The sequence below is a fragment of the Tiliqua scincoides genome, chromosome 2 (genome assembly GCF_035046505.1).
Source record: "Tiliqua scincoides isolate rTilSci1 chromosome 2, rTilSci1.hap2, whole genome shotgun sequence".
Lineage (NCBI taxonomy): Eukaryota > Metazoa > Chordata > Lepidosauria > Squamata > Scincidae > Tiliqua > Tiliqua scincoides.
Genome location: NC_089822.1, coordinates 132197127 through 132220525, shown reverse-complemented (window position 1 = coordinate 132220525; position 23399 = coordinate 132197127). Strand labels below are relative to the sequence as shown.

Below are 23399 nucleotides of genomic sequence, written 5' to 3'. Positions count from 1 at the left end.
AATGCTAGGTCTGCAGGGCAGGGAATTTGCCTTCCTGATCTGCACTTTGGATGCAGTTAACATAAAAAAAAAATGCTTACTTGTTAAAAACCCATTTCTGCCCCAACAGCAGGGGTGCACATTTGATCCCTGTTGTGTATATGCATCTTTGGGCAGAAATGGCTTAAACAAACCAGCATTCTCTGCCAGAAGTCTGTAGAGTGCCAGATGCAAGGGAGGGCACCAGGATGAGGTCTCTTGTTATCTGGTGTGCTCCCTGGGGCATTTGGTGGGCCGCTGTGAGATACAGGAAGCTGGACTAGATGGGCCTATGGCCTGACCCAGTGGGGCTGTTCTTATGTTCTTAAGTAAAATGATGATGATAACCTACTAAGCATACCTAACCCCTATTCAGATACAGTGGACCTTCACTTTACAATGGTAATCCATTTCAGAGACACCACTGTATAGTACTGTGAAAACATAGTAATGTGAAGAGCTGAGGGAGACAATGCAGATGTGTCTTCTCCAAACCTGTTCTTTTCTCTCTCTGCTTTCATTCTCTGCCTGTGATGTTGCAAAAACTAATTCTGTGTACAGCTGCAGGCTGGGAAGAAGATGGGTGATGGGGCCAGGAGAAGCTATGGCTGCATCAGTTCCCACTGTCCCCAGTACTTTTAAAGGTGTAAACTGCACATTCGGATTGTTAACGTGACACCACTGCTACCATTCTCTTATATCAACCTGCCTATGCCATACTTTTCGGTGGAGGCGGTTCACCTGTCCAGCTACAAAACCCCAAGCAAGGTGATATCAATAGATATTAGGGTTTACATCTGGTTAGGAAAAAAGATCCACCGTAGTTGGCTCTTGTGCCTTTAGCAGAACAGAAATACATGAAGTTTTTTGCAGTGTGGATGTTCTAACCAATATCATTGGATAATGTCTTACTATACATATGTGCGTACATTAGACCTTTAACTGGTGCTGCTATGTCTTCAAATGCATCGGTAAAGAAGCTACCACGTTTTCCAGACTCACAAAGAGAGTCTGGTCCAACAAGAAGCTGACGGAACATACCAAGATCCAGGTCTACAGAGCTTGCGTCCTGAGTACACTTCTGTACTGCAGCGAGTCATGGACTCTTTGCTCACAACAGGAGAGGAAACTGAACGCTTTCCACATGCGCTGCCTCCGATGCATTCTCGGCATCACCTGGCAGGACAAAGTTCCAAACAACACAGTCTTGGAACGTGCTGGAATCCCTAGCATGTATGCACTGCTGAAACAGAGACGCTTGCGTTGGCTCGGTCATGTCGTGAGAATGGATGATGGCCAGATCCCAAAGGATCTCCTCTATGGAGAACTTGTGCAGGGAAAGCGCCCTACAGGTAGACCACAGCTGCGATACAAGGACATCTGCAAGAGGGATCTGAAGGCCTTAGGAGTGGACCTCAACAAGTGGGAAACCCTGGCCTCTGAGTGGCCCGCTTGGAGGCAGTCTGTGCAGCATGGCCTTTCCCAGTTTGAAGAGACACTTGGCCAACAGTCTGAGGCAAAGAGGCAAAGAAGGAAGGCCCCTAGCCAGGGAGACAGACCAGGGACAGACTGCACTTGCTCCCAGTGTGGAAGGGATTGTCACTCCCGAATTGGCCTTTTCAGCCACACTAGACGCTGTGCCAGAACCACCATTCAGAGCGCGATACCATAGTCTTTCGAGACTGAAGGTTGCCTACATCTACCTACATCTATGTCTTCCTTGTGATCCAGCGTTTAGGGGGGGACCCATGCCATGCCAGTACTGCTAGACTTTCAGCACAATCCTATCTTGCACTGGAACAAGCAAGCAAGGAGGCTTGCGCTGTATCCAGCATGAGATAGGGCACCAATGTGGCTCAGCCAGAGGTAAGGGGAAACTCTTCCTCTTACCCCCAAGTAAGCCACTGCAACCCCTATGGGTCTCCCCAGACTTGTGCCACCTCCAGAAATGGCACATGTCCGAGGAGAGAGAAGCGGCTTGAAGCCACTCCATGCTGCTCAGGAACAGAGGTTGATATCCAGCATAACAGCTGGATCCCAGCCCCACCTCCTGCTTCCCGCCCGCCCCTGGGACCACCCTCTACCCACCCTCCCCCCCTGGAATGCCTCCCTTCCTCCTCCTTCCCACCCACCCCAGAGTCTTTCATCGGCCGAACTCAGCTAATGCAAGGCTCACCACACAAACCGCAATGGCGGCCGGATGCAGCCTCCGTGTGTCAGTGTGCCTCCGTGCACTGGCACGGCTTGCTACCGAGGGGGCTCGCGCCAGCCTAACTCATGGTTAGGATTGCGCCCTTTGTTTCCCAAATTGGGGAAGACTGCAGGACTCCTGTACCTGGAAACATTATATCAAAGGGGAGATTTTGGGGGTGCAAAGTATCATGCAGGGTGGGAAACATGGAATGATGAAAATCCCTCTGCTGCAGTCACAGCCATTACAAGGTACAAGTGAGTTACCACATCGTTCACAGAGGAAATGGCATTATAGCTCTGCAATAGAATGCAGAAGTGCAAAAATGTAATTTAAATAGAAGTCTAACTAGTAGCTATAGCCAAGGACTTAAACTGCCACTTGTGTTTCAAGATCTCTATTCTGAGACCTTCCTCGGCTCAGATACTGAGGCCCAAACTACACTGATATTTAAAACCTGATAGGCTTAGTTTTTCTTTAGTGATTAGAAGCAGCTGGGTGTGTGTGGGTGTACATGTACATCCCTGATAGTGACCATGGTGGACAGGGAAGGGTTAAAGTTCTGCTGCCTCTCTGCTACAAGTTTAATTCATGGGGAGCCCTGATCCAGCCATTATGCCTGTACTAAAGAAAAACTAAGCCTGGCAGGCTAATGGCCCTTTACATGTTGTCTAGTTTGGCCCATAGTGGAATTAGGTAACAAGAAAGCCCAGAGGGTCAGGAAACAAGGGTGGGGAGATGCTAAGTAGTTGTGTTGGAGCCAGATCCTAACTTTAATGCCAACGTGCACTAGGTGGGGGGGGGGGGAAGTCATGGAGGCTTCCTCAAGGTAAGGGAATGTTTGTTCCCTTACCTGGGGTCTGCATCACCGCTGGAAAGTTGGACAGACTTGGGCTGTGACAGAGAGAGAGAGAGAGAGAGACTTTCCTTGTAGCTGAGCATTTCTGTAATGATCAGAAGTACCGTTCTGTTGCAGAGAGAAAAACCCCAGTCAGGTTGATCCCTTTGGGTTGATTATAGTAATACAGCTTTCTCCAATTTGTATACAATTACCAACCATGATTTTGTAGGCACATTATTTAAATGAATTAATTGGGTGAACTTATGACATTGGTGGTTCCCTGTTGTGTTAACGATGCAGCGCTTTTTAACATTCCAGAGTCTGGGAAATGAGCATTTGTTTGCTTTGACTGAAACGGTTACATTATATTCTTGTATTTTTTTTTGTTTTAATCTCTATATTTGGACTCAACCATTTTGGTGTTTGAACTACTTCATGTGTTAGAAATAAAGTAAAAAATGTGGACTGACAACAAGAAGGAGCTACAAGATACTACGCAAGGGATTCAGTATAGCACTGACTCTTCATTGATTAAGCTCATGCATAAGGAAGGAATGTAAGCAGGGATGCCCTTGAGATATGCTATTTTCCTCAAGGAGAGGAAAGCACTGGGGACTAAGCATCTGCAGAGACAGGCTGAAGTGGGTTTTTATGCAATGAATTCCAGAGCACCAGGCTATATGCCTGCAACTGCACTGCAATCCCACCTCCTGCAATGAAGGAATCCTAAGCAAGGCCACCTCTGCATCAGAAGAGATGGGGAGGGGAGGCTTGTATGGGAAGTTAAGCTGTTTGAGATTTGCCAGATCCAGGCCATCACAAATTTGCATTATTTCTAATCATCTTCATCATCAATGTGTGAAGTAAACGAGTCTGCTAGTTTGACAGGCTTGTTAGAGAGAGAGAGAGAGAGAGAGAGAGAGAGAGAGAGAGAGAGAGAACATTTGTGGTAGAACTGCTAGGAAGGCTATTGCCAGTACTGAAAGAGTCAAACAAAATTCAATGTTCAGAGACATTCCATAGCACGTCAGTTCCAGTTGTCAGTTCATGGTGTACTCTTAGATCTCTTCCAGTTCATATATTGGAAAGAAATGCATTGTATGGGCCAGGATAATTGCTGGAGATGCAGAGGATCTGCATGGGGGGGGGGGATACCTAGAGTTATAACTGATTGGAAGAAAAATATATTACATGGGAAAAAAATGCTTTCTCCTATATTTTATTTGAAAAATTTCTATCTCACCTTTCCCATGCTAAAGCAATGCGCAAGGCAGCTTTCAAAGCTTCATAATAAAAGTATAATGTGCCAGAACAATAAGTAAAACAAACAAAAAGAGAACACATAAAAAACAAAGCATTTAAACATTAATTTTAACATTAAACACTAAAACGCTCTTCCTGGATACAGGCTTCATTTGAACTGCTCCTTGTCTTATATGGCTGTTTGAAAGACTAGGTGCGCAATTCTAAGTACACTGACAAGGCAGTAATTCCACTGAACATAGCAGGACGTAATGTTGCTCGCTTCTTAATTGCTGTCAGGATAGCCATTACATGAGGATGGAAAGAAGCATATGTTGTCATGCTGGAATGTTTACTCAGAGGCTGGGATACGGCCTCCGTGACCACATTAACACATTTTATGAATAATAGAGAAGAGAAACAAATTCCGAATTTATTTTTGCAGAACCAAGCTTTATTTATGATGTTTTGGAACAGCAAAGCTTGAGACTATAGCTAAACATCAATGTTAAAATAATCATGAGGTACATACTGTGATTAATTGTCAAAAGGTTTATGCCACTGTAATAAAAATAATCCAAAATAAAAATATATTTGCACACCAGAGAAACTACAGAAAACCCACTCAGTCTGTGATAGGCAGAAATTGGTCTAGAGATCATCTAGAGGTCTAGAGGTTGTTAACTTCTGATTTGAAAATTTATCAGCCCTCTGATGTAGGAGAATGCTCCCTAAGAGCATGGCAGTGGCAAAAATTAACTGTGCAATCTCGTGCATGTTCGCTCCAAAGTAAGTCCTTCGTGTATTCAGTGGAATTTACTCTCTAGTAAGCATGATTAGGATTGGCACTTTAGGCAACAATCCACGGTATTATTCATATATCAAGAGACCCAGAAAATTCCTGTGCAGATAGGTCTTCGAAGTCCACTCAACAAAAGGGGCACCTTAAGGTATTTTGAGGATCTGCCCAGAATATTATTATTATTATTATTATTATTATTAACAGTATTTATATACCGCTTTTCAACTAAAAGTTCACAAAGCGGTTTACAGAGAAAAATCAAATAACTAAATGGCTCCCTGTCCCAAAAGGGCTCACAATCTAAAAAGATGCAAATGAATACCAGCAGACAGCCACTAGAACAGACACTGCTGGGGTGAGGAGGGCCAGTTACTCTCCCCCTGCTAAAAAAAAGAGGAGCACCCACTTGAAAAAGTGCCTCTTAGCCATACATGGGGGCCAAATATTGAAATACATGGAGTAGCTCTTGAAACTAGAAAGGTTCTTTAGAGTTTTGGAGAAATGGTTCAGCTGGGGGTATTTGTCTTCTCACACAGAGGATGGAAATTGCTCATCCACCAAACTGGTTTTCAAGAGTTTGATTTCAAATGCAAATGGCCACAGGCTGATTTTTATTCTCACATTCTTAAAGCGCATTCCTTTGACAGAACAGGGCAGCAAGCCACAGCCAGATACCATAATTAGTCAGTGGGTTCAGTCAGTATTAATTAATAATTAATTAATAAGCCTCACACACTAACAGCAAAGCACTTAACACAAAGTAGCAAACAAACAAAAACATGCATTGGATAATGTTTTCATCAGTAACTCAGCTGGTTGCAGTCTTGGACGGCACCATTGTGATGAATGCATTCCATAGTAACAAAGAAAACATTTCATAATTACTTTCTTCATACCTCTGCCCTTTCTTCTGTCATAATCAGCTGGGGAACTACTAGTTCCTGTTCTGCCGTGGGCTGCATACCAAGTTGTATACACTACGATCCCTATCCGTTCTGTCTTTCTGTCCCACATTTATCTGTCCATACCTCAAAATCCAGGATCCCTCCAAACTTCCTAATTTACTTCCATACCTTTGCCTTTCTGCTTGGCTCTTGACACTCACAAAGACACACTCAGACATTATCTTTTTGTCCACTCACAAGGATGGACATGTAAATAAATACAGAAATAGGTTATTGCACAATCAACCGATTAATCTCTAGATGCACATTTGAAGTCTTTGCTGCTGCTGAATTCATTCACCCAGCAATTTTTCTTGAGCATAGCCATCCACAGTCATCCATCACTGCAAGAGTTGGAGGTTGCAGGCCTCTGTCATCTCTTCGTTTCCTTTTACTCATCATCCAGAGTCTCTGGTCATGCTGCTGCTCGTCACAGGTTCATCAGCAGTGGTTCTTCATGTTGAGCTAGCCAGTGTTCCCCATTTAAGAGTCCTGCTGTGATGAAGTCAGATCCACAGTGGAAGGAACTGTTCCTATTGCAAGACATTTTTAGGGATGTTCATGTAAGAAGAGCCCAGATATATCATCTCTGGCAAAGTTTTTTTTTATTAACCAAGGTGATACAGATCCTCCTTGAACGGCAAGTTGAGAAACTACTCCTGGGGAGCCAAAGGCAATTTTCCACATACAGACAGATTTAGGGTGTAATCATGGGCGTGCTTTTGGAATTGTGAAAGTCGTACTATTGCTTGGCAATCTGTTACACCAGCTACCTGCCATGGAGCTTGACGATTAGAAATGCAGATGAAGATAGTGATAGATAGGACCTCCATTAAGAATAAAGGATGATGCACTGGTGACAATTAAAGAGTTTACTCCCCAGACACAATGATCAAGCTTAAGACATATTAGTCACCAAAAGGATATTGCATGATCACTGGTCATCATCATCATCTTCATCATCGTCTCTTTTCCTTTGGCAGTGAAGGGGTGTGCTAATGGGTAGGGTAGTGTTTGGCAAACTGAAGATGAAGATCTGTCAACCACACCAAGCTCATGAACACAATAAAATGATATCCTCCTTCCCGCCCATGCAAAATCAAGCCCAGCACCTCCCTGAAACAGATAAAAGGGAGACTCCTTTGAGCTCCAGATTCAGAGGGACTTCCTTCCCTTGGGCTCTGCATACATCTCCTCCTCTTTGCATCAGGCTTGATCATTTTCTTTTCTACTGCTAGCCTTTGACGCAGGGATGTCTCTCCAGACCATCTTCAGATGCTCCAAAGGGAGCAGACGGGGCTACAGTTCAGCTTCTGCTATTGGTAGTGGAGGAGGAGGTGGCTATTCTTCAGGCAGAGGATTTGGTGGTGGCCGGTATGGAAGCAGAAGCTGCCATAACTATGGGGGTGGAAGTACAAGGATTTCATATGGACGAGGCTATGGAGGAAGTATCTGTGGTGGCTATGGTGGTGGAGGAATGGGTTATGGTGGTGGAGGAATGGGTGGTTTTGGTGGCGGTGGCTATGGAGGTGGTGGCTATGGTGGTGGTGGTTTTGGAGGTGGTGGCTATGGTGGTGGTGGCTTTGGAGGTGGCAGCTATGGTGGTGGCGGCTTTGGAGGGCCTGGAAGTTTTGGAGGGCCTGGAGGAGGTGCTGGAGGCATTGGCAGTGTGCAAATAGACCCAAGCCTTCTGCGACCAGTCCGTGTGGAAATTGACCCCCACATCCAACAAGTGAAAAATCAGGAGAAAGATCAGATCAAGAATCTCAACAACCAATTTGCCAACTTCATCGACAAGGTGAGTTGTTAGAACATCAAGTTCTGTGGTTTGATTGTTCTCATAAGCTTTGAGGATTGAAATCTAGGCCAACGTTTGGGTGAAAAATGTGTCAATTAAGAACATTTTGCCTACAGCAAAACTAAAAGAGGATTTGGTATGTTCATCCTCAGTTAAAACATCCAAGGAATATTGAAGGAAGCCAAAAGTGTTTTGGTATGACAGGCAATATTCATTTCTCACTGGCAGTGTTCTGCACATCCCTGGGCTGGAAACTGCTCAAACAGCCATTTCACATACTCAGTCATAGCATCTAGTGGCTAGATAGATTCTAGCCCAATATTGTCTACTCAGACTGGCAGTAGCATTCTAAGGTTTTAGGAGGAGGATTGTCCCATCCCTGCTTCTTGAGATCTTTTACCTGGAGTTAGCAGTGGTTGAACCCAGGACCTTGTTCATGCAAAATATGTGCGCTACCATTTACCTAGGACCACTGTCCAAAATTCACTCAGATTACTAGCCTCCAAAGAAGTGTGACTGGCCAGTTTGTCCTCATACCAGAAGTAAAGGGGGGGGGACGTGGCATGTGGGTGATGGCTCAGCCATGGGCCTTTAAACCTTATGCTACTTGAAGTGTGGACAAGTTATCTGTGAAAGGACAAGTTTTTTTTCTGTTGAAGTCCACTCACTCACTCCAATGTGCTATGATGGCAAACATCTCCAATGCCTTATACCTATCCTTCTTGGGTTTCAGGTCCGGTTTCTTGAGCAACAAAACAAGGTTCTGCAAACCAAATGGCAGATCTTACAACAGCAGGCACAGAGTCAAGGCCCAAGGCAGAACCTGGATGGTGCCTTTCAGAGTTTCATGAATAATCTGAGAAATCAAATTGAAGCGATGCGTAACCGGAAGGCCCAACTGGCATCAGAGCTGCAGAACATGCAGCAGTTTGTGGAAGACTACAAAAACAAGTAAGGAACAAAGAAACAAGGGATGCTGGTTGCTATCAACAGCCCAGCCCAGTAGTTTGTGCTTCAAGAATAGGCTGCCCTAGGCGACAGATTTGCAGTGGCACAGAATGATGACACGGCCCACAGCACTAGGACTGATCAACGGTCCTTAAGACTGAGTTTCAGAGCTGGTCAGTGCATCAGCACATCTGATCCCAAGAATCCACGCAGCTTTCTGCACAAGTAGCATCTCGTTGTGTGTATGGAAGGAGAACAAGCTGCCTTTTTCTGGACTACTTTGCACACTTCCTGTTGCGTACTGTGATATCCAAGAGGAGTTACCTGCACATTGGTGCTAGTGGTTGACTAATTTAACTCTTCATCAGTCCTGCTCTGAAATATACCTACACTTCACTTCATTTTCAGAGTCACTAATGGAGCAATAATAACACACCATAATGCTAATATGCGTTGAGCAAAGGGGGATTAACACATACTTCATTTCTTACGTGGATATTGATGTGAAGCGGACAATTATTCATTCCTTACTTGCCGCTGCAATCCAATGCACACTTTCTTGGGAGTTCCACTGATTACAGTGGGGCTTTCTTTTCAGTACACATGCATAGGATATGCTGTATATCTCATAATATGTGAGGAGCACACATGTGTCTATTTTGCTATGTATAGATACCATAGAATCTGATACCAAGATAGGCTTTCTTCCGTGCAGAATAATTATGACGATGATGATTGTCAAATCATCATTGTCACATGTATACAACAAGTGTGTCTGATATCAAATCAGAATATTGTATTTAATATTTTAGATTGTTCAAGTTTAACATATGTTATCTACAGGCTGATGGCCACAGCAATTTAAAAAATGAATGTAACCAAATATCATCACACATAATTGGTGCATTATGAAATCATTCATGGACAAAGTGCAGTAAAATACCAGGAGAAAATGCAGTACATTCACTACATGGCCTTCAATGCTTTAAAATAATCTTTCCTTATGACTAGGGGCCTGCAGCAATAACAAATGTGTCAGCTGGAACACTGCTGGCTGGGAAGGATGTACATCAGTAGATTAATTTTCCCAATCAGATGCACCTTTTAGCACTTTAAAGCTGTTTCTAATGATTTCTGAAATGTTATTTGGGGTTTATGTTAATAGCTTTGTGTTCATCTTGTTATCTCCATGTTTACTCCTTGCACCTTTTTTAAAGGTAGTCTAGACAAGCACATTAGATAAACTCACTTTCATTTTTGTCTGAATCAGGTATGAAGAGGAGATCAACAGACGCACAACTGCTGAGAATGAGTTTGTGGTGCTGAAAAAGGTGAGAAGTGGAATTTGGCAGCAAGCTATATGCAGAGAAGGCAGAATCTAGTGGTAGAACTGAATCAGGCCAAAATGTGCTCAAAAAGAACCAAAACAACGTTATAGGAATTTTATTTTCTCTCCAAGGACAGAGCAAAATATATTTGCATGCTTTTTTTTTTTTAGAGTTCTGATTTAGAACTAATCTAATGGGACTGTAATTTCTGATAGTACATGCATTATTTAGATGCATTCTGTATCAAAATCTCCCTTTGTATTGAAAGCTAGCATGTCAGGAGCTGGACTAGGCAAGGCTACAGATACTCTCCTTGACCTGTTCACTTTCCATGTTCAGGGAGAATTTGACATGGTGGGAAGCAAGGGGTTTCTACAAATAGTCCCCACATGCATTTTGAACTGAGAGAGGATCATGAGAGGACCATTCCATGTCAGGGCTTACTGGTCTCTCAGAAGACAATCCATTCTAGCAAGATGCACAACATCCACCTATCATTCATGCTGCATGCACAGTTGTCTTTATGGGAGATGTGGGAAGTCACAGGGGAATGGTAGGTGTACTGGGCATACTAGTGAAGGATGTGCAAAGATACTTCACAGCATGGCAACATCTATTTAGACACTGCTTCCTACCCATTCACCTTTGCATCATGGCTAGAGCTTCATTCATAAAATGAGGGTTCAAGTTTGGTTGGGAGGTCTTTCCCCCTAAGCTCATGTGCGTGAAGAGCAACCTGCACAAATTTAGAAACACTTTTTCTTATTGCTTTATATGCTTCTAGCACTGGAAAGCAGAATCCCAAGCTGAGACCCATTGTGTCTTAGCTAGAGGGCCCCATGGGAAGTGTAAAAAAATGATCTGTGCAGGCCTGTCTTAAAGCTCCTGCTTGTACTGGAATTGGTGATAACAGCATTATGAGAAGTTTTCGATTTGCCTGATCTCTGATCTCTCTTTCCAGGATGTGGATTGTGTCTACATGACTAAGGTTGACTTGGAAGCCAAAGTTGGAGTTTTGGCTCAACAGATCCAATTCTACAGAACCATATTTGAACAGGTGAATACACTTTCTGTTCCATTTGTTAGCTGGGATAATAATGGCATCATCAGAAAAGAAAAGAAAAAATTAAGTCATGAATGATAAGGTGAATTCTCAGTCTAAATAGATTGGATGGACGAAGGCAAGGAATGAGAAGGTGACAGTAGTTGGGGTACAGGGGGAAGGTTAGATGGTGCCATGCACTGTGACCTGGGATGCCTTGCTCATGAGTCTGGCTACTGGTCTTATCAGTGTTTCCCAAACTTACTGGGTCATGATGCCACAGCATCCTTTTCTTCAGCATTCTTTTCTTCCCTGATCAGCCTGGCACCACCACCTTGGAACTTGCAAAATTTCACAAGATCCAAGATGGTGACACCCAAATCTTGTGAGATTTCACAAGATTCAAGATGGCAGTGCCTGGGAGAGCAGGTAGGAGGGGCCACTGGGGACATCCGCGGCACCCGTGTTGAGTGCGCCACAATGCCCTAAGGCAGTGATTCTCACACATTTAGCACTTTTTTAGAATGGGACTCTGTCAGCAGCCACCGGAAGTGATGTCGTGACCGGAAGTGACAACATCAAGCAGCAACATTTTTAACAATCCTAGGCTGCATTCCTACCCACACTTACCCAGGAGTAAGACCCATTTACTGTCATTGTTAAAAGAATATACATAATAGCTTGTTAAAAGTACAGGTTGGTAACATTTCCCTAAATGCAGTCACATGCCATGGTAGCATCAAATCTAATATATTAAAAATAAAACATTGAAATGAATGGGGACCCACCTGAAATTGGCTCGCGACCCACAGTTTGAGAAACACTGCCCTAAGGCATCGTGACACAAACTTTGGGAACCTCTGGGTTATATCCTCACTGTAACCCCTTTTACTACATACAGTTCACCACAATTCAACTGTGTTGTGGCACTTCACTTTTACATTGGGCTAGGCTACTTCCTGTCCTTCACTATATATTCATTTTGTCTTTTTTTTGCTGTACAACACACAAGTGAATTGCACCTTCTGGTGCAATTTTTTTCAGCAGGGATGATCTTTTTGTTAAAGGCTCAAAGATACTTGGAGCATTCAATGAAAGAGTATGAAAACAATAACAAATATGATACATTGAACAGATACAATTACAGTTGTCAGAAGGGCACAAGCTGAATGAGTTCAATGGCTATCATAAAGTTATTTTTCTTGAATGCTGGCTCAGGGACGTGGCAGAAACAAGGTGGTTTCAAACCATGACTTTTTGATTCTTTACAGGAAATGTCTCAGATACAGACAATTGGCCATGACACCAATGTGGTGGTGAGCATGGATAACAGTTTCAATCTGAACATGGAGGGTATCATTGATGAAGTAAGAGCCCAATACGAGGAGATCGCTCGTAGCAGCCGTGAAGAGGCACAAGCCTGGTACAGTACCCAAGTAAGTAATCAAGCAGAAATGGGGGAGGGGGATTCTGATGTGTCCTGGGCTTTTCCAAGAAGCTGGTGCTCTCACCCTTATGCAGACTTTTCATAGACTGACCAAAGAAGACAGGGGAGGATCCTTGATCTGTGTTTCTTGTAGGAGATATGCTTGAGTTATATGCTATACATAACTGGTTAATCAATTGTTCCCTTTTCCTGGGAGACCCCAAGAATAGTAGTTTTGTGAACACAGGAAGTGCATTGGGGATGTCATAACAGAAGGTGCTTAAGTCCTTCACCAAAGATTCTATGGGGGAAGCCATTGCAGTTAAGGGAGTATAACATTGATAGAGGTAGATAAGGTCTAAGGTGCTGGCCAATGAACAATCAGTGCTGGGTTAGCCAGTCCCAGTACTGTCAACCCAAACAAGACTCATAACCCTCAGATCAACAGGTTTAGCCAACCACAGTACATCCTTTCATTCAAAGCCAACCTTTCCCCAAATTCCACGTCAATCCCTCCCAATTCTTAAAACAGGTTATTTTCCTGAAAGAAACTACAAAATAGCTGTCAGCTAAGGCAACTTTGTGAAAGCTTGTGGGCATCATAGAAAGAAAACCTGAATTAGTCCTTAAATGATCCTTGTCAGGTACTGACATGATACTGTGAACCTATAAGCAATGACCTTTGGCAATCATTCACTGCTTAAGCATCATAAGTATATCCTAGGGACTGTGATTTGGTGAGGGTGCCGAGATCCCCCCTTGCAAACTACAATTCTCAGGATTCTTTTGGAGAAACTAGATCAGTCAAGCTGGTATAATGCTAATATAGGTTTGCAGTATATGCAGGCATTCTTAGCACACTGGTTCTTCCACTATGGTCCACTGAATCCATTTCAATTATTGAATAATTTCAGTTATTTGAACGTGGATGATTTTTCAAACACATTGTTTCTGTCCATTAGTATGAAGCTCTGCAGAACACAGCAGGAAGACAAGGGGAAAGCCTGCGCAACACCAGACAACAGATTCAAGAACTGACCAGGAGCATCCAGAGACTGCGCTCTGAAATTGAGAACATCAAGAAGCAGGTATGGAAAATGAGCATCCCATCGGTGTTTGGGATGAAATGGGACCTTTCCTGTGGATGAGCCACAAATGAAGAGATTGTTGCTGCAGGGAATGGGGCTAGAGTTCAGGAGCAGAGCACCTTGTTCAATCCCTGACCCCTCCAGCTGAAAACACTTGAGTATGTCTACGGGCCGAGGAAGCCCTTGGGGCATCACTGCCACTGAGCATCATGCACACTTAGCATGGACATAAAGAGACATAAGTCCCTTATTCCAAGTAGCCCCGGTGCTGCTTCTCAGCCTCATGGGATGCAGCAATAACCATTTTGGCACCGCTGCAGCCCTGGGAAGCACAGGATTGGGCTGTCTGGCTGGAAACACCCCCAGACAGTTACTGCCAGTCACTGTATAGACTGTACTGAGTTTTGGGGATGAGTGAGCTGACTCAGCAGAAAGCAGCTTTGCATGTACATAGGCTTAACATGTGGGAAGCATGTAAACCCTTTTCCCCTGGGGGTTGCAGGCCTGACAAAAACGCCCTCCACGCCCAAACTGCTGTTTGCTTTGGGAGAGAAGGTGCAACAGGAACTTCACTCCAAAGGGAAATAGCTGTTTAGACTGAGCCATGTTGGCCACAAGCAGCAATCAGGGAAAGGATTCAATGCCCCCCGATTGCTCCACAGTCCCAATCCTTGTTGCACCAATCTTAATGAATCAAAGCACACAAAAGAAGGTACACATGACACACTTGTCATTCATCCCTGATTCAGCCTGGAAGCCACTTGAAGTCTGCCCAGCTCCTCATAACTCTTCCAGGTTGCTCAGCACTTTGCAATATATTCCAAAGAAAAGAGGCCACACTTGACAGTTGCATCACACTAGGCAGGTGCTTTCGCACATGGGCTGAATGGCACTGCTTACGAGTACATTCAGGCATGACACTGACATTGTGTTTCCCTGAGAAACTGGGTGTCTCTGTGAATAGTGTATTGCAATTTAAATTTGAGGTTTGAGGGCAGAATCTTGGAGCACAAAACAGGAGCACAGAGAGAAGTCCTCAGAAAGGGGGAAGCAATGGATGAATGAAAGGGGCTTCTGTTGGTAGCAGCAACCATATATCGCTGGAGAAGCAAAGTGGCTGCTGCTGAGTCTGCCTGACTCTGTATAGTCTGCACTGATTGCTGCAGCTTTGCAGGGTGCCAGGTCCAGGGGTCTTCCCCAGTCCACCCTGGAGATCCCAAGGATTCAACCTAGGATTTTCCACGTATGAAAGAGATGCCCCACTATGGCTGCTTCAGCTTTCCATTCCTGCCTGCTGCGCAGCTGGGGGCGGAGGTGGAAGAGAAATGTAAGGATCAGTGGTGTCCTGCTTACAAGGTCATTGCTAGGCAGGATGAGCCAAGGGGTGTCGAAACGCCTTCCACATTGAAACAAATATTGCTTTATTTTAGAATGCAATTAAACAGATTGCAAGGCTAAGGAGGCTTTAAGGCAATCTTGTTTATTATCTTCGTTCATCAAGGATGCTGAGGATCACAATAGGCGGGGACGTGTGTCATCAGAACTGAATGTGAACCAGGGCTTGCCTGGACTTGGCCTCTTTTGAATATTAGGGCTCAGCCCATGAGAAGAGGAGGCCTTTACGTATACAGAGGGTGGTTCCCCCCCCCCCAGCTCATCCTCCTGCATCTTGTGAAGTGGAACGGGGGAGTAGTTGCCTGTTATGGAGGCTGTTAAATATGTGGATTCAGTAAATGCAAAGCATAAGAGATCCTCATGACTTAGCGCATTCTTTATTTTGTTACATGGGAGTAAAATATCATACAGCTCTGAGATAAGATTTTTTTCAGCTGATTTTGGTATTTCTAATACCAACTATGTAATCAGTAATCTAGCAATGGTTACTGCTTGCTTTGTTATTAAATTTGAAAAACCTTATGTTAAAAAAAAAAAAAAAAGGAATAGGGCTTCTCTGGCAGAAAACTGGTTTTCATGAAGTTTTGAGCTTTTTACAACGTTTTTTCCACAATGTTTATTTTAATGAAATGAGAAGTACCAGCCCTCAAACTGGTTAAAAAAAATCCCAATCATTGTCTGGAAACATTTTTTCCCTAATCCTAGATGCCTGATCTTGTCTGATCTCGGAAGCTAAGTAGGGTCAGGTCTGGTTAGTAGTTGGATGGGAGACCTCCTGGGAATACCGGGTGCTGTAGGCTTACACCATAGTCTTTCGAGACTGAAGGCTGCAAACCAAGATGTATGAGAACTGGTTGTGGAAAAGGCACTCTTCGCCTGCTTAGATATCCTTCCTTAAAACTTCACAAGCACTATTAAATGTGCTCAGAATAAGCCCCGAACATGAAAACATGCACAGTGGGGTTCTCTCAGCTTTGTGACACTTCTGAGGGAAAAATGTTAGGAGCAAGCTGGCAGTCTTAGAGCCTCAGGCTAGTCCTAGATTCAGGAACAATGTTCAAAGCAAGTCACTGAAGCCAGAGTTGGCAAGCACATCTGACAGCCCTTGTAGATCAATGTCCCAGGAGTTTCAGGTCAAGTATAACAAAACTGGCATTCGAGGCAGTATGCTGGATACAAATCTCCATCTTGAGGAAAGCAGGGAGACCAGGCAGGTGGAGTTTCAGGGGCCACGCAGGAATGAAGAGACCAGCCTGGTGACTTAAACCAGCAGCCCTATTGCCAGAGAAACCTGGGCTTCTTGCCTCATTTCCTCCTGCATAGCCAAGCAGCCTATCAAGCTGACAAAAAAGAGGACCAGAAAAGTCCAGTCCAGGGACTCAATCCTGGCAGAAAGCGGCTCACTTTTTTATTCCACCTCTTTCCTTGTAGTGTGCTAATCTGCAGTCGGCCATTGCGGAAGCAGAGGAGCGTGGAGAGATGGCACTCCGGGACGCTAGGCAGAAACTGCAAGAACTGGAAAATGCCCTGACAAAGGACAAGGAAGAATTGGCTCGCCTATTGAAAGAATATCAAGATCTCCTGAACACCAAACTTGCACTGGACATTGAGATTGCCATGTACAGGAAACTGCTGGAAGGAGAAGAGTGCAGGTGCGTCCATGGCTACATTCTACATAAGAATATTTTCCTCTGAAGGGTGGTTTTACCTGGGCCGAGCATCCATTGCGGTATATTGACGTGAAATATAATTGCGTGTCAAGTGTTTATGTCAGATTATTTGCCCATTTGGCTCTTCAGAGAATGTTCTATGAATACCAACATCCACATTTTGGTGGAGCAAATTGGTTTGGGCCCTGGAAGGAAAAGCCCCTTTCCTTTGGACATTTTTTTATGCCTCCCTTCTGTATTGTGTGCTTTACTTTGCTTTGCTTGGGTGACCTGAGGCAGTGCTCTCTTCTCTTGGGTCATTGCGCACTGGTTTGGACTGTGTAGGTTAATCTGTGGGGAGGGTGTGCACATTTAGTCTTGCAATCAGATGACGTTTGGTCCCTTGCAACTTAATTCCATGATACATAGATGTGAGGCATCTGGAAATATCACCAGGCTTATTTGAAGGGCTCTGTGTGCAGCGAAGTAGACCTTTGTTTCTTTCAATGAATGACCTGCATTTTTTTTTTTTTTTTGCTCCTAAACAGGCTCTCTGGTCAAGGATCCCAAGTTCATGTCTGTAAGTAGCTCACCTTAATTGATTTTAAAATCACATTTAAGTTGTGAAGGTGTGGGTGCTTGCCATTTTTCAAAAATATTAACGAACCTGTGCTTTCCTTACAGCTGTGAGGAGTTCTACCTCTTACAGTGGCAGTGGAATCGGAGGCGGAATCGGAGGTGGAATCGGAGGCGGAGTTGGCGGAATCGGTGGTGGAATCGGAGGCGGAGTTGGCGGAATCGGTGGTGGAATGGGAGGCGGAATGGGAGGTGGCGGCGGCAGTGGATTTGGAATTGGTGGAATGGGAGGTGGAATAAGAGGAGGCAGGATCTCAATTGGAAGTGGAAGCTGCGGCTACGGAGGTGGAAGTGGCGGCTACGGAGGTGGAGGTAGCTCAGCAGGCAGCTCAGGAGGCTCCTGCATAGGAGGCGGTGGATTCTCATGTGGTTCAGGAGGCACTTCTGGCACAATCATAAGGAAAACCACCACATCCTGCTCGTCCACCAAAACATCAGGAGGGTATTAAGCGTCTCAGTGGATCCCCAGAAATGAAAGAAACACCTTTTAGCTTCTACTGGCAGCAGCACAACATCTTTAACCCCATCCTGATCCCACAAAAAGAACGAACTGTGCAACACACGAGATCTTACCTGTATTGCTCCCCAAAGAAAAATCTTCTGCAAAGTCTCCTCGAGGTGGGCATCCTTCTTGCCTCTGTGGCCTGCAGCTTACAGGACTAATGATGGAATGTCACCAGTAAAGAATCTTTATGAAATGCGTTAACGGCATTGCGCTTTAGGATATTAGTTAGCAGAGACTAGATGGAAAGGGGAAAGGGAGATCTGTAGATTGTGAATCTGGGCTGCGCATCTTCCTGTTTGCTGTATATTTTTGGCCTCTCTTTCTTGGCGGCTGCCAAATGGCAAATGCGTTCCACCGTTATCTTTTCTTCCTTCTCTGGAGGCTTCTTCTTCCAACAGGTTGTTCTTTCCAGGTGCTGTTGTAGCTCCCTGCATCGCAGAAGGCATACTTGATTTTCATTGTATTTGTAAATCTTTACAGCAACATTGCTTGTACTTTACTGGAATTAAATAGGAAGATAGGGCATTTTGAATAATTCAAGTCATATTTCACTCAATAATTAATCAGGCTCACGGAACATTGAGGAAACAACACTCAACTGTATCTGCATCATCGAAAAAGTTCTCTCCTTGTAAAAACGTAGCATGGATGCATTCTCCTTTGTGCCAATTCTGTGGATTACATTGCACCTGCCTGTATTTCTCTCTGGTTTCTTTCCCATTTCCTTGGGAGATTACTGTTCTCAATAAACTGCAGTCATGTCAGATGTGGTCCTCTCATTTTTTATTTGTGTTCCTACAATTAGTTTAATTAAAGCCCAGTCCTAAAGGTGCTGCTGCTGCTGGGTACAGTGGCGCCAAAATGGCTACGGCTACGTCCTGAGGACTTTTATCCTCTTCCCTAGGGGAAAGCCCCAAGCCCAGCAATGGGGCTTCTCAAGTCTGCGCCGGCTATATTGCCAGCTCAGAGCTGAGAGACTCTGTCTTGGGCTGGAAGGCCCAATATGGAGTTCACGATCCAGCAGAGCAGAGCAGGAGTTATATGCCACTGCGTGTGGGCCCCCCCTGCATCAGCAGAATGGCGCAGCTTGTCAATTGTCAAAAAACTGATGGTGTGCCTTGGTAATTTTAGTGACTTGTCAGTCTGCCATGAGATGAAAAGGTTGAAAATCGCTGTCCTAGATACTGAGTGGTACATTTGCCCGTAAGGTCTGCACAGGGCTAATTGTGGGTGATAGTGATCGCACTGTGCCTGTTGTCTCCTGATGTTCATAGTAGTATGTTAAGTTTATCACCGTCATTAAAACTTCCTGAATTCTGTGGCCATTTCCCCAGATAAATTCCAGAAAGGTAATCTGAAGAATTTGCTAAGTCGTGTGATTATTTTCCTGTCAAAAAAACCCGTAAAAGCTGAGAGTATTATACAGGCTGAGCCTCAGCATCCTCAAGGGTTCTGTTCCCAGAACCCCTGTGGATGCCAAAAATGGTGTTAAAAAACAATGCCCCTTTGCTCAGCGGTTTAAAAACAGCCTTGCTTACCATTTTATTGTGGGAGAGCAGCAGCAAGCAGACAATCAATCAGTCAGTCTCTCTCCAGGCACTTAGAAAGGCTTCACTCCAAGGCAGTGACCCCTTGGAAAGAGAATGCAAAGGTGATAATCACTTCCACTTTGCATTCTTTCATGTGCTCCAGGGGTCAAGGAGGGGTCACTTGCTTTGGAGTGAACTGAAATTAAGCTGTTCTAAGTGCCTAAAGAGAGATTGATTGTTGATTGTCTGCCTGCTGCCACTCTCCCACACTACAATGGTAAGCAAGGCTATTGTTAAAGGAGGTTTTTTTAAAAAAATTTAAAGGGGCCTTCTCATTCTGTCATTATCCACAGATAATTTGGTTATACCTGTAGTTTATTGGGTGCAAGCCTACTATCATCTTCCTAAAAAGGGTGACCAGGGAATGAATCTATTCACCTGCTTGATCAGAAAGCTTGTCAGAACAGGGATCTGGCAGGCCAGGTGCAGAATGAAAGGCCAGCATGGCACTCTGCAGCTGCTTTTGCAGGCTGCTGGGTGGCAGGAATACCGCAGCCAGCAGGTGAAGCACCAGACCTGCCCAGGGGGGGCCTGGAACCCCAGGCCTTGTGGTGGATGGAGGCAGCACCCCAGGCCACCCCCAACCCACACCCTGGTCACCCTGATCTGCCATGTCCTCCACAGATGATACAGAACCTATAGACCGGAAAGGAAAGGGTGGGCACAGGCAGACAGGATAACCCCCACCTACTCCCATGGATGCTTAAGAACATAAGAACATAAGAACAGCCCCACTGGATCAGGCCACAGGCCCATCTAGTCCAGCTTCCTGTATCTCACAGCGGCCCACCAAATGCCCCAGGGAGCACACCAGATGCTTACTGCTGCTGCTGTCCAACCTAGGCAAGGGGGTAATGTTGGGGGTGGCTTCTGGGGCTGATGTCTGTGCCACAGGGTCCTGGCTGGGGTGAAGCTGTGTTGGTGGCCTGGTTTGGGTGAGGTCCCCACTGGTGGCCCCAGGAGCTTGCTTGCAGGGAGCAGGGTAAGGGGTGGAAGGACATGGAATCCCCCAGTGCAGGCTGGCACCTGCTGCAGTGTCCAGGCCATGCCCCTGCAGGAGGTCTGCATGGATCCACTCCTGGAGTGCCTCCTGGTCTTCCTTCAGGACCCAGGTCAGTGCTGCATCAACATTGATCCCAGAACCGAGGCAATCCCTGGCAAGCACCCAGATCTTTCAGATGGTATTGGTGAGCCACTTTTGGCAGGTGTCACCTGTGCGTTCATGGTAGCTGAATGCAGGGACAGCGTGTCCAAAGACCTTGAAAAATTCCTTGCACTATGAGGTGAACTGGGTGACCCGGCTCCAGCCCATGTCCAGTTTGGTGTCACAGGCTGCCAGGTTGTACAGGAGGATGAGCTCTGCCTGCACCCACTTTGGGCCCTGGTGGCATCTCTTTGCACCCCCAGTGGTGCCCGATGAGACCTGTGCAGTGTGACCACTGCCCTGTGAGGCCATGGTCCCTTGTCCCTAGTAGGAACTGAAAGAAACAGGATTATAGGGGAACTGCAGGGCAGGTTCCTTATATCCCAAGCCTGAATGTGCTGTTGCCTGGTTCACATTGGGTATAGCCCAATTAGCAGTGCACAGTGGATGTGACCCCAGCTGCCCTGATTCCCACAATGTGCATAAATGACCAGATGGTGGAGGCCCACAAGGTAGCACCATGGCGCATCACTCTCACAAGATCACGTGCAAAAGCTGCAGGGCCAGCAGAGCTGCTGAAGCCTGAGGAGCAGCAGGAGAGTAAGCTGGAGGAGGGAGTAGGGGCCAGGGTTGTCAGTGCCTGGACTGGAGAGCAGCCTGGGCTGGGATGCCTGGACACCTACTGAAGCCAGGCTACCAGGGCAATGGGTGGCTGTCTGGCCTTGCCCTCAATTGTAGGATCCTTCTGGCAGTAGGCCCCCCAGAACCTCAAGGGGGACCATGGACAGACCTTTGTGGCTAGGGCACAGTACTGGAGAGCTGTGGCCAGGATGTGGCCCAGCCCTGTGACCAGGATAGCCAGGGGCATGGGGGCACTGATGAGGTTTACTGGCCCACAGGTCATGGGCATGGCCTCCAGTTGGGGCAGGCCATCTTCATCTGGATTCTGCTGCCTCTTCTTCCTGATGTCCTCCTGCTGATGCACATGTTTGTTATGATGGTCTACATCCACGGGTAGCATCAGCACTAGAGTTTTTGAGGGCTGGGTGATACGGCCCCATACCCTATACCCTGCACTCTGACTGTGTGGTAGGTGTAAGGTGTTTGTCTGCCAGAGTTGCACTGTATCCTATGCTCTGTGGCCAGGGAGAGGTGGTGTACAGTGTGTTGTGCTTTTTCAGTGCATGTACATTTGCATGGGTCCCTATGGGTCTCCTCCACTCTGGAGCAGGTCTGTGGCTGGCATTGCACATATAGGCTAGAAGAGTATTTGGGGGGGGGGCCCTTTGGAGGTTAGGATCTGGCAGTGCTATGCCACTGTCACCACTCCTGCACCTCTCCCCTGACATGCCCCTGAAATGCCCCAGGAATGACTCTGCCATTGGTGTAATAGAGCTGGTGGGATCGTACTGGCACCTGAGCTGTACCTGATCAGTGCCAGCTCCTGTCCTCTGCCTGTCTGCACTGGCTGCTCTGGTGCTGGCAGCTCCCATGTGCCACCAGTGTTGCCCTTGCATAGGATTGGGCTGCCTGGTATTAAATCTTATATATTACATTCATCCTGAAGTTTGTGGACTTGGATCTCTCTGTTTGGGAGAGAAATCAGGCCATTCAAAAACAGAACTGAGTTTTTTTGTGTAGGAGCACATATATGTATATTAGTTTACAAATAAAAAGAAGAAATAAATTTGGGATTCGATTTAATCAGGGAACATTCCGCTTTATAGTGGCTGCTCTTCAGTACACCAGCTGCTGTATGTATAGGCAAATACACAGTCACCAAACAGTGCTTGAAATAGTCAAATGTTCTCAACATCTCATGTGCAAGAGGAACCTCCAGATGGCTTCCAAGAGCCACTGTAGTCTCTCTGGGCTTCAGTCTCGCCTGCACCTGTCACTCTGGGTGTGTGATTCACTGTCTGTAAACACCTTGGCAATCCACAGCTGCTACTGACATCACAGCTCTAAGCAGCTGAGGGCGCAATCCTAACCCATTTTCCAGCACCAACATAAGGGGAATGCAGCTGCGAGGGAAGGGAACAAACATTCCCTTTACTTTGAGGAGGCTTCCGTGAGTGCCACCCAACTGCAGGATGCAGCACACATCCCATTGACACAGCTATGCCAGTGCTGGAAAGTGGGTTAGGATTTGGGCCTGAGTTTTTAGAGTAACCTGGTGGCAGAAAGTGGCAGCGCTAAATACTAGCATGAGCTATGAGAGGCCAGAGGCCTCAACAGGGCTCGTTTAGTCCTGCAGCTAGCAGCAACAATGGCAGGGGACTCATGGACAGGCAAAGCTACCTGGTATGCTTTGTACTAACACTGAGGGGTGTCCTTGAGAAAAAGGCAGCTGCCTCCTTAAGGATACTTCTCCTACTTTGAGTTTTATTTTACCTCTGATCTAGGAGTCTGTTGGCAGGGCTGGCTGCAGGGGGTTCAGGTGAGCTGACTGGGCAGCAGCAAAGGTGGAGTGCTCTCAGTGCCAGTGCAGTTGGAGCTGCCATTTTAATGAATTCCCCCACAGTGCCCCAGATGTAGCACCACCCCAGAAGTTGTTGGGTATTAAAATGGTAGCTCCAACCAGTGGCATACATGGCGGGAGGCAAGGGGTCCAAGTGCCCTGGATGCCAGGCAGTAAGGTGTTTGGGGGAGCAGCCCCATGACCCACTCCACCCCACCACCGGTTTTTTGAGCTGTTGGAAACTGTGTGGACAGTGGCTGCAGAAACACAGCCATAGTTGGTGTGGTTCAGTGCTGATCTGAGGACCGCCCTCCTCTCCTCCCCTTTCTTTAAAGGCTGTAGGAGGAGGGAG

The 23399-nt window shown here is 45.8% G+C and overlaps 1 protein-coding gene across 1 annotated transcript; it reads left to right on the top strand.

The window, feature by feature from the left end:
- The first annotated feature begins 7290 nt into the window (after positions 1 to 7290).
- LOC136640210 (keratin, type II cytoskeletal 5-like) lies at positions 7291 to 17797 on the top strand. The gene is made up of 9 exons (XM_066615161.1): positions 7291 to 7836; positions 8570 to 8787; positions 10055 to 10115; positions 11074 to 11169; positions 12426 to 12590; positions 13543 to 13668; positions 16495 to 16715; positions 17261 to 17292; positions 17397 to 17797. Exons 1-9 carry the CDS (start codon positions 7291 to 7293, stop codon positions 17795 to 17797), a joined length of 1866 nt encoding a protein of 621 aa, XP_066471258.1.
- Positions 17798 to 23399: the final 5602 nt, after the last annotated feature.

Bases quoted from the DNA above. Each gene is read 5' to 3' on its own strand.
- LOC136640210 (XM_066615161.1), top strand. From the start codon at position 7,291: ATGTCTCTCCAGACCATCTTCAGATGCTCCAAAGGGAGCAGACGGGGC. The intron at 10,116-11,073 runs GTGAGAAGTGGA...CTCTCTTTCCAG, and splicing joins AGTTTGTGGTGCTGAAAAAG to GATGTGGATTGTGTCTACAT. The intron at 13,669-16,494 runs GTATGGAAAATG...CTTTCCTTGTAG, and splicing joins TTGAGAACATCAAGAAGCAG to TGTGCTAATCTGCAGTCGGC.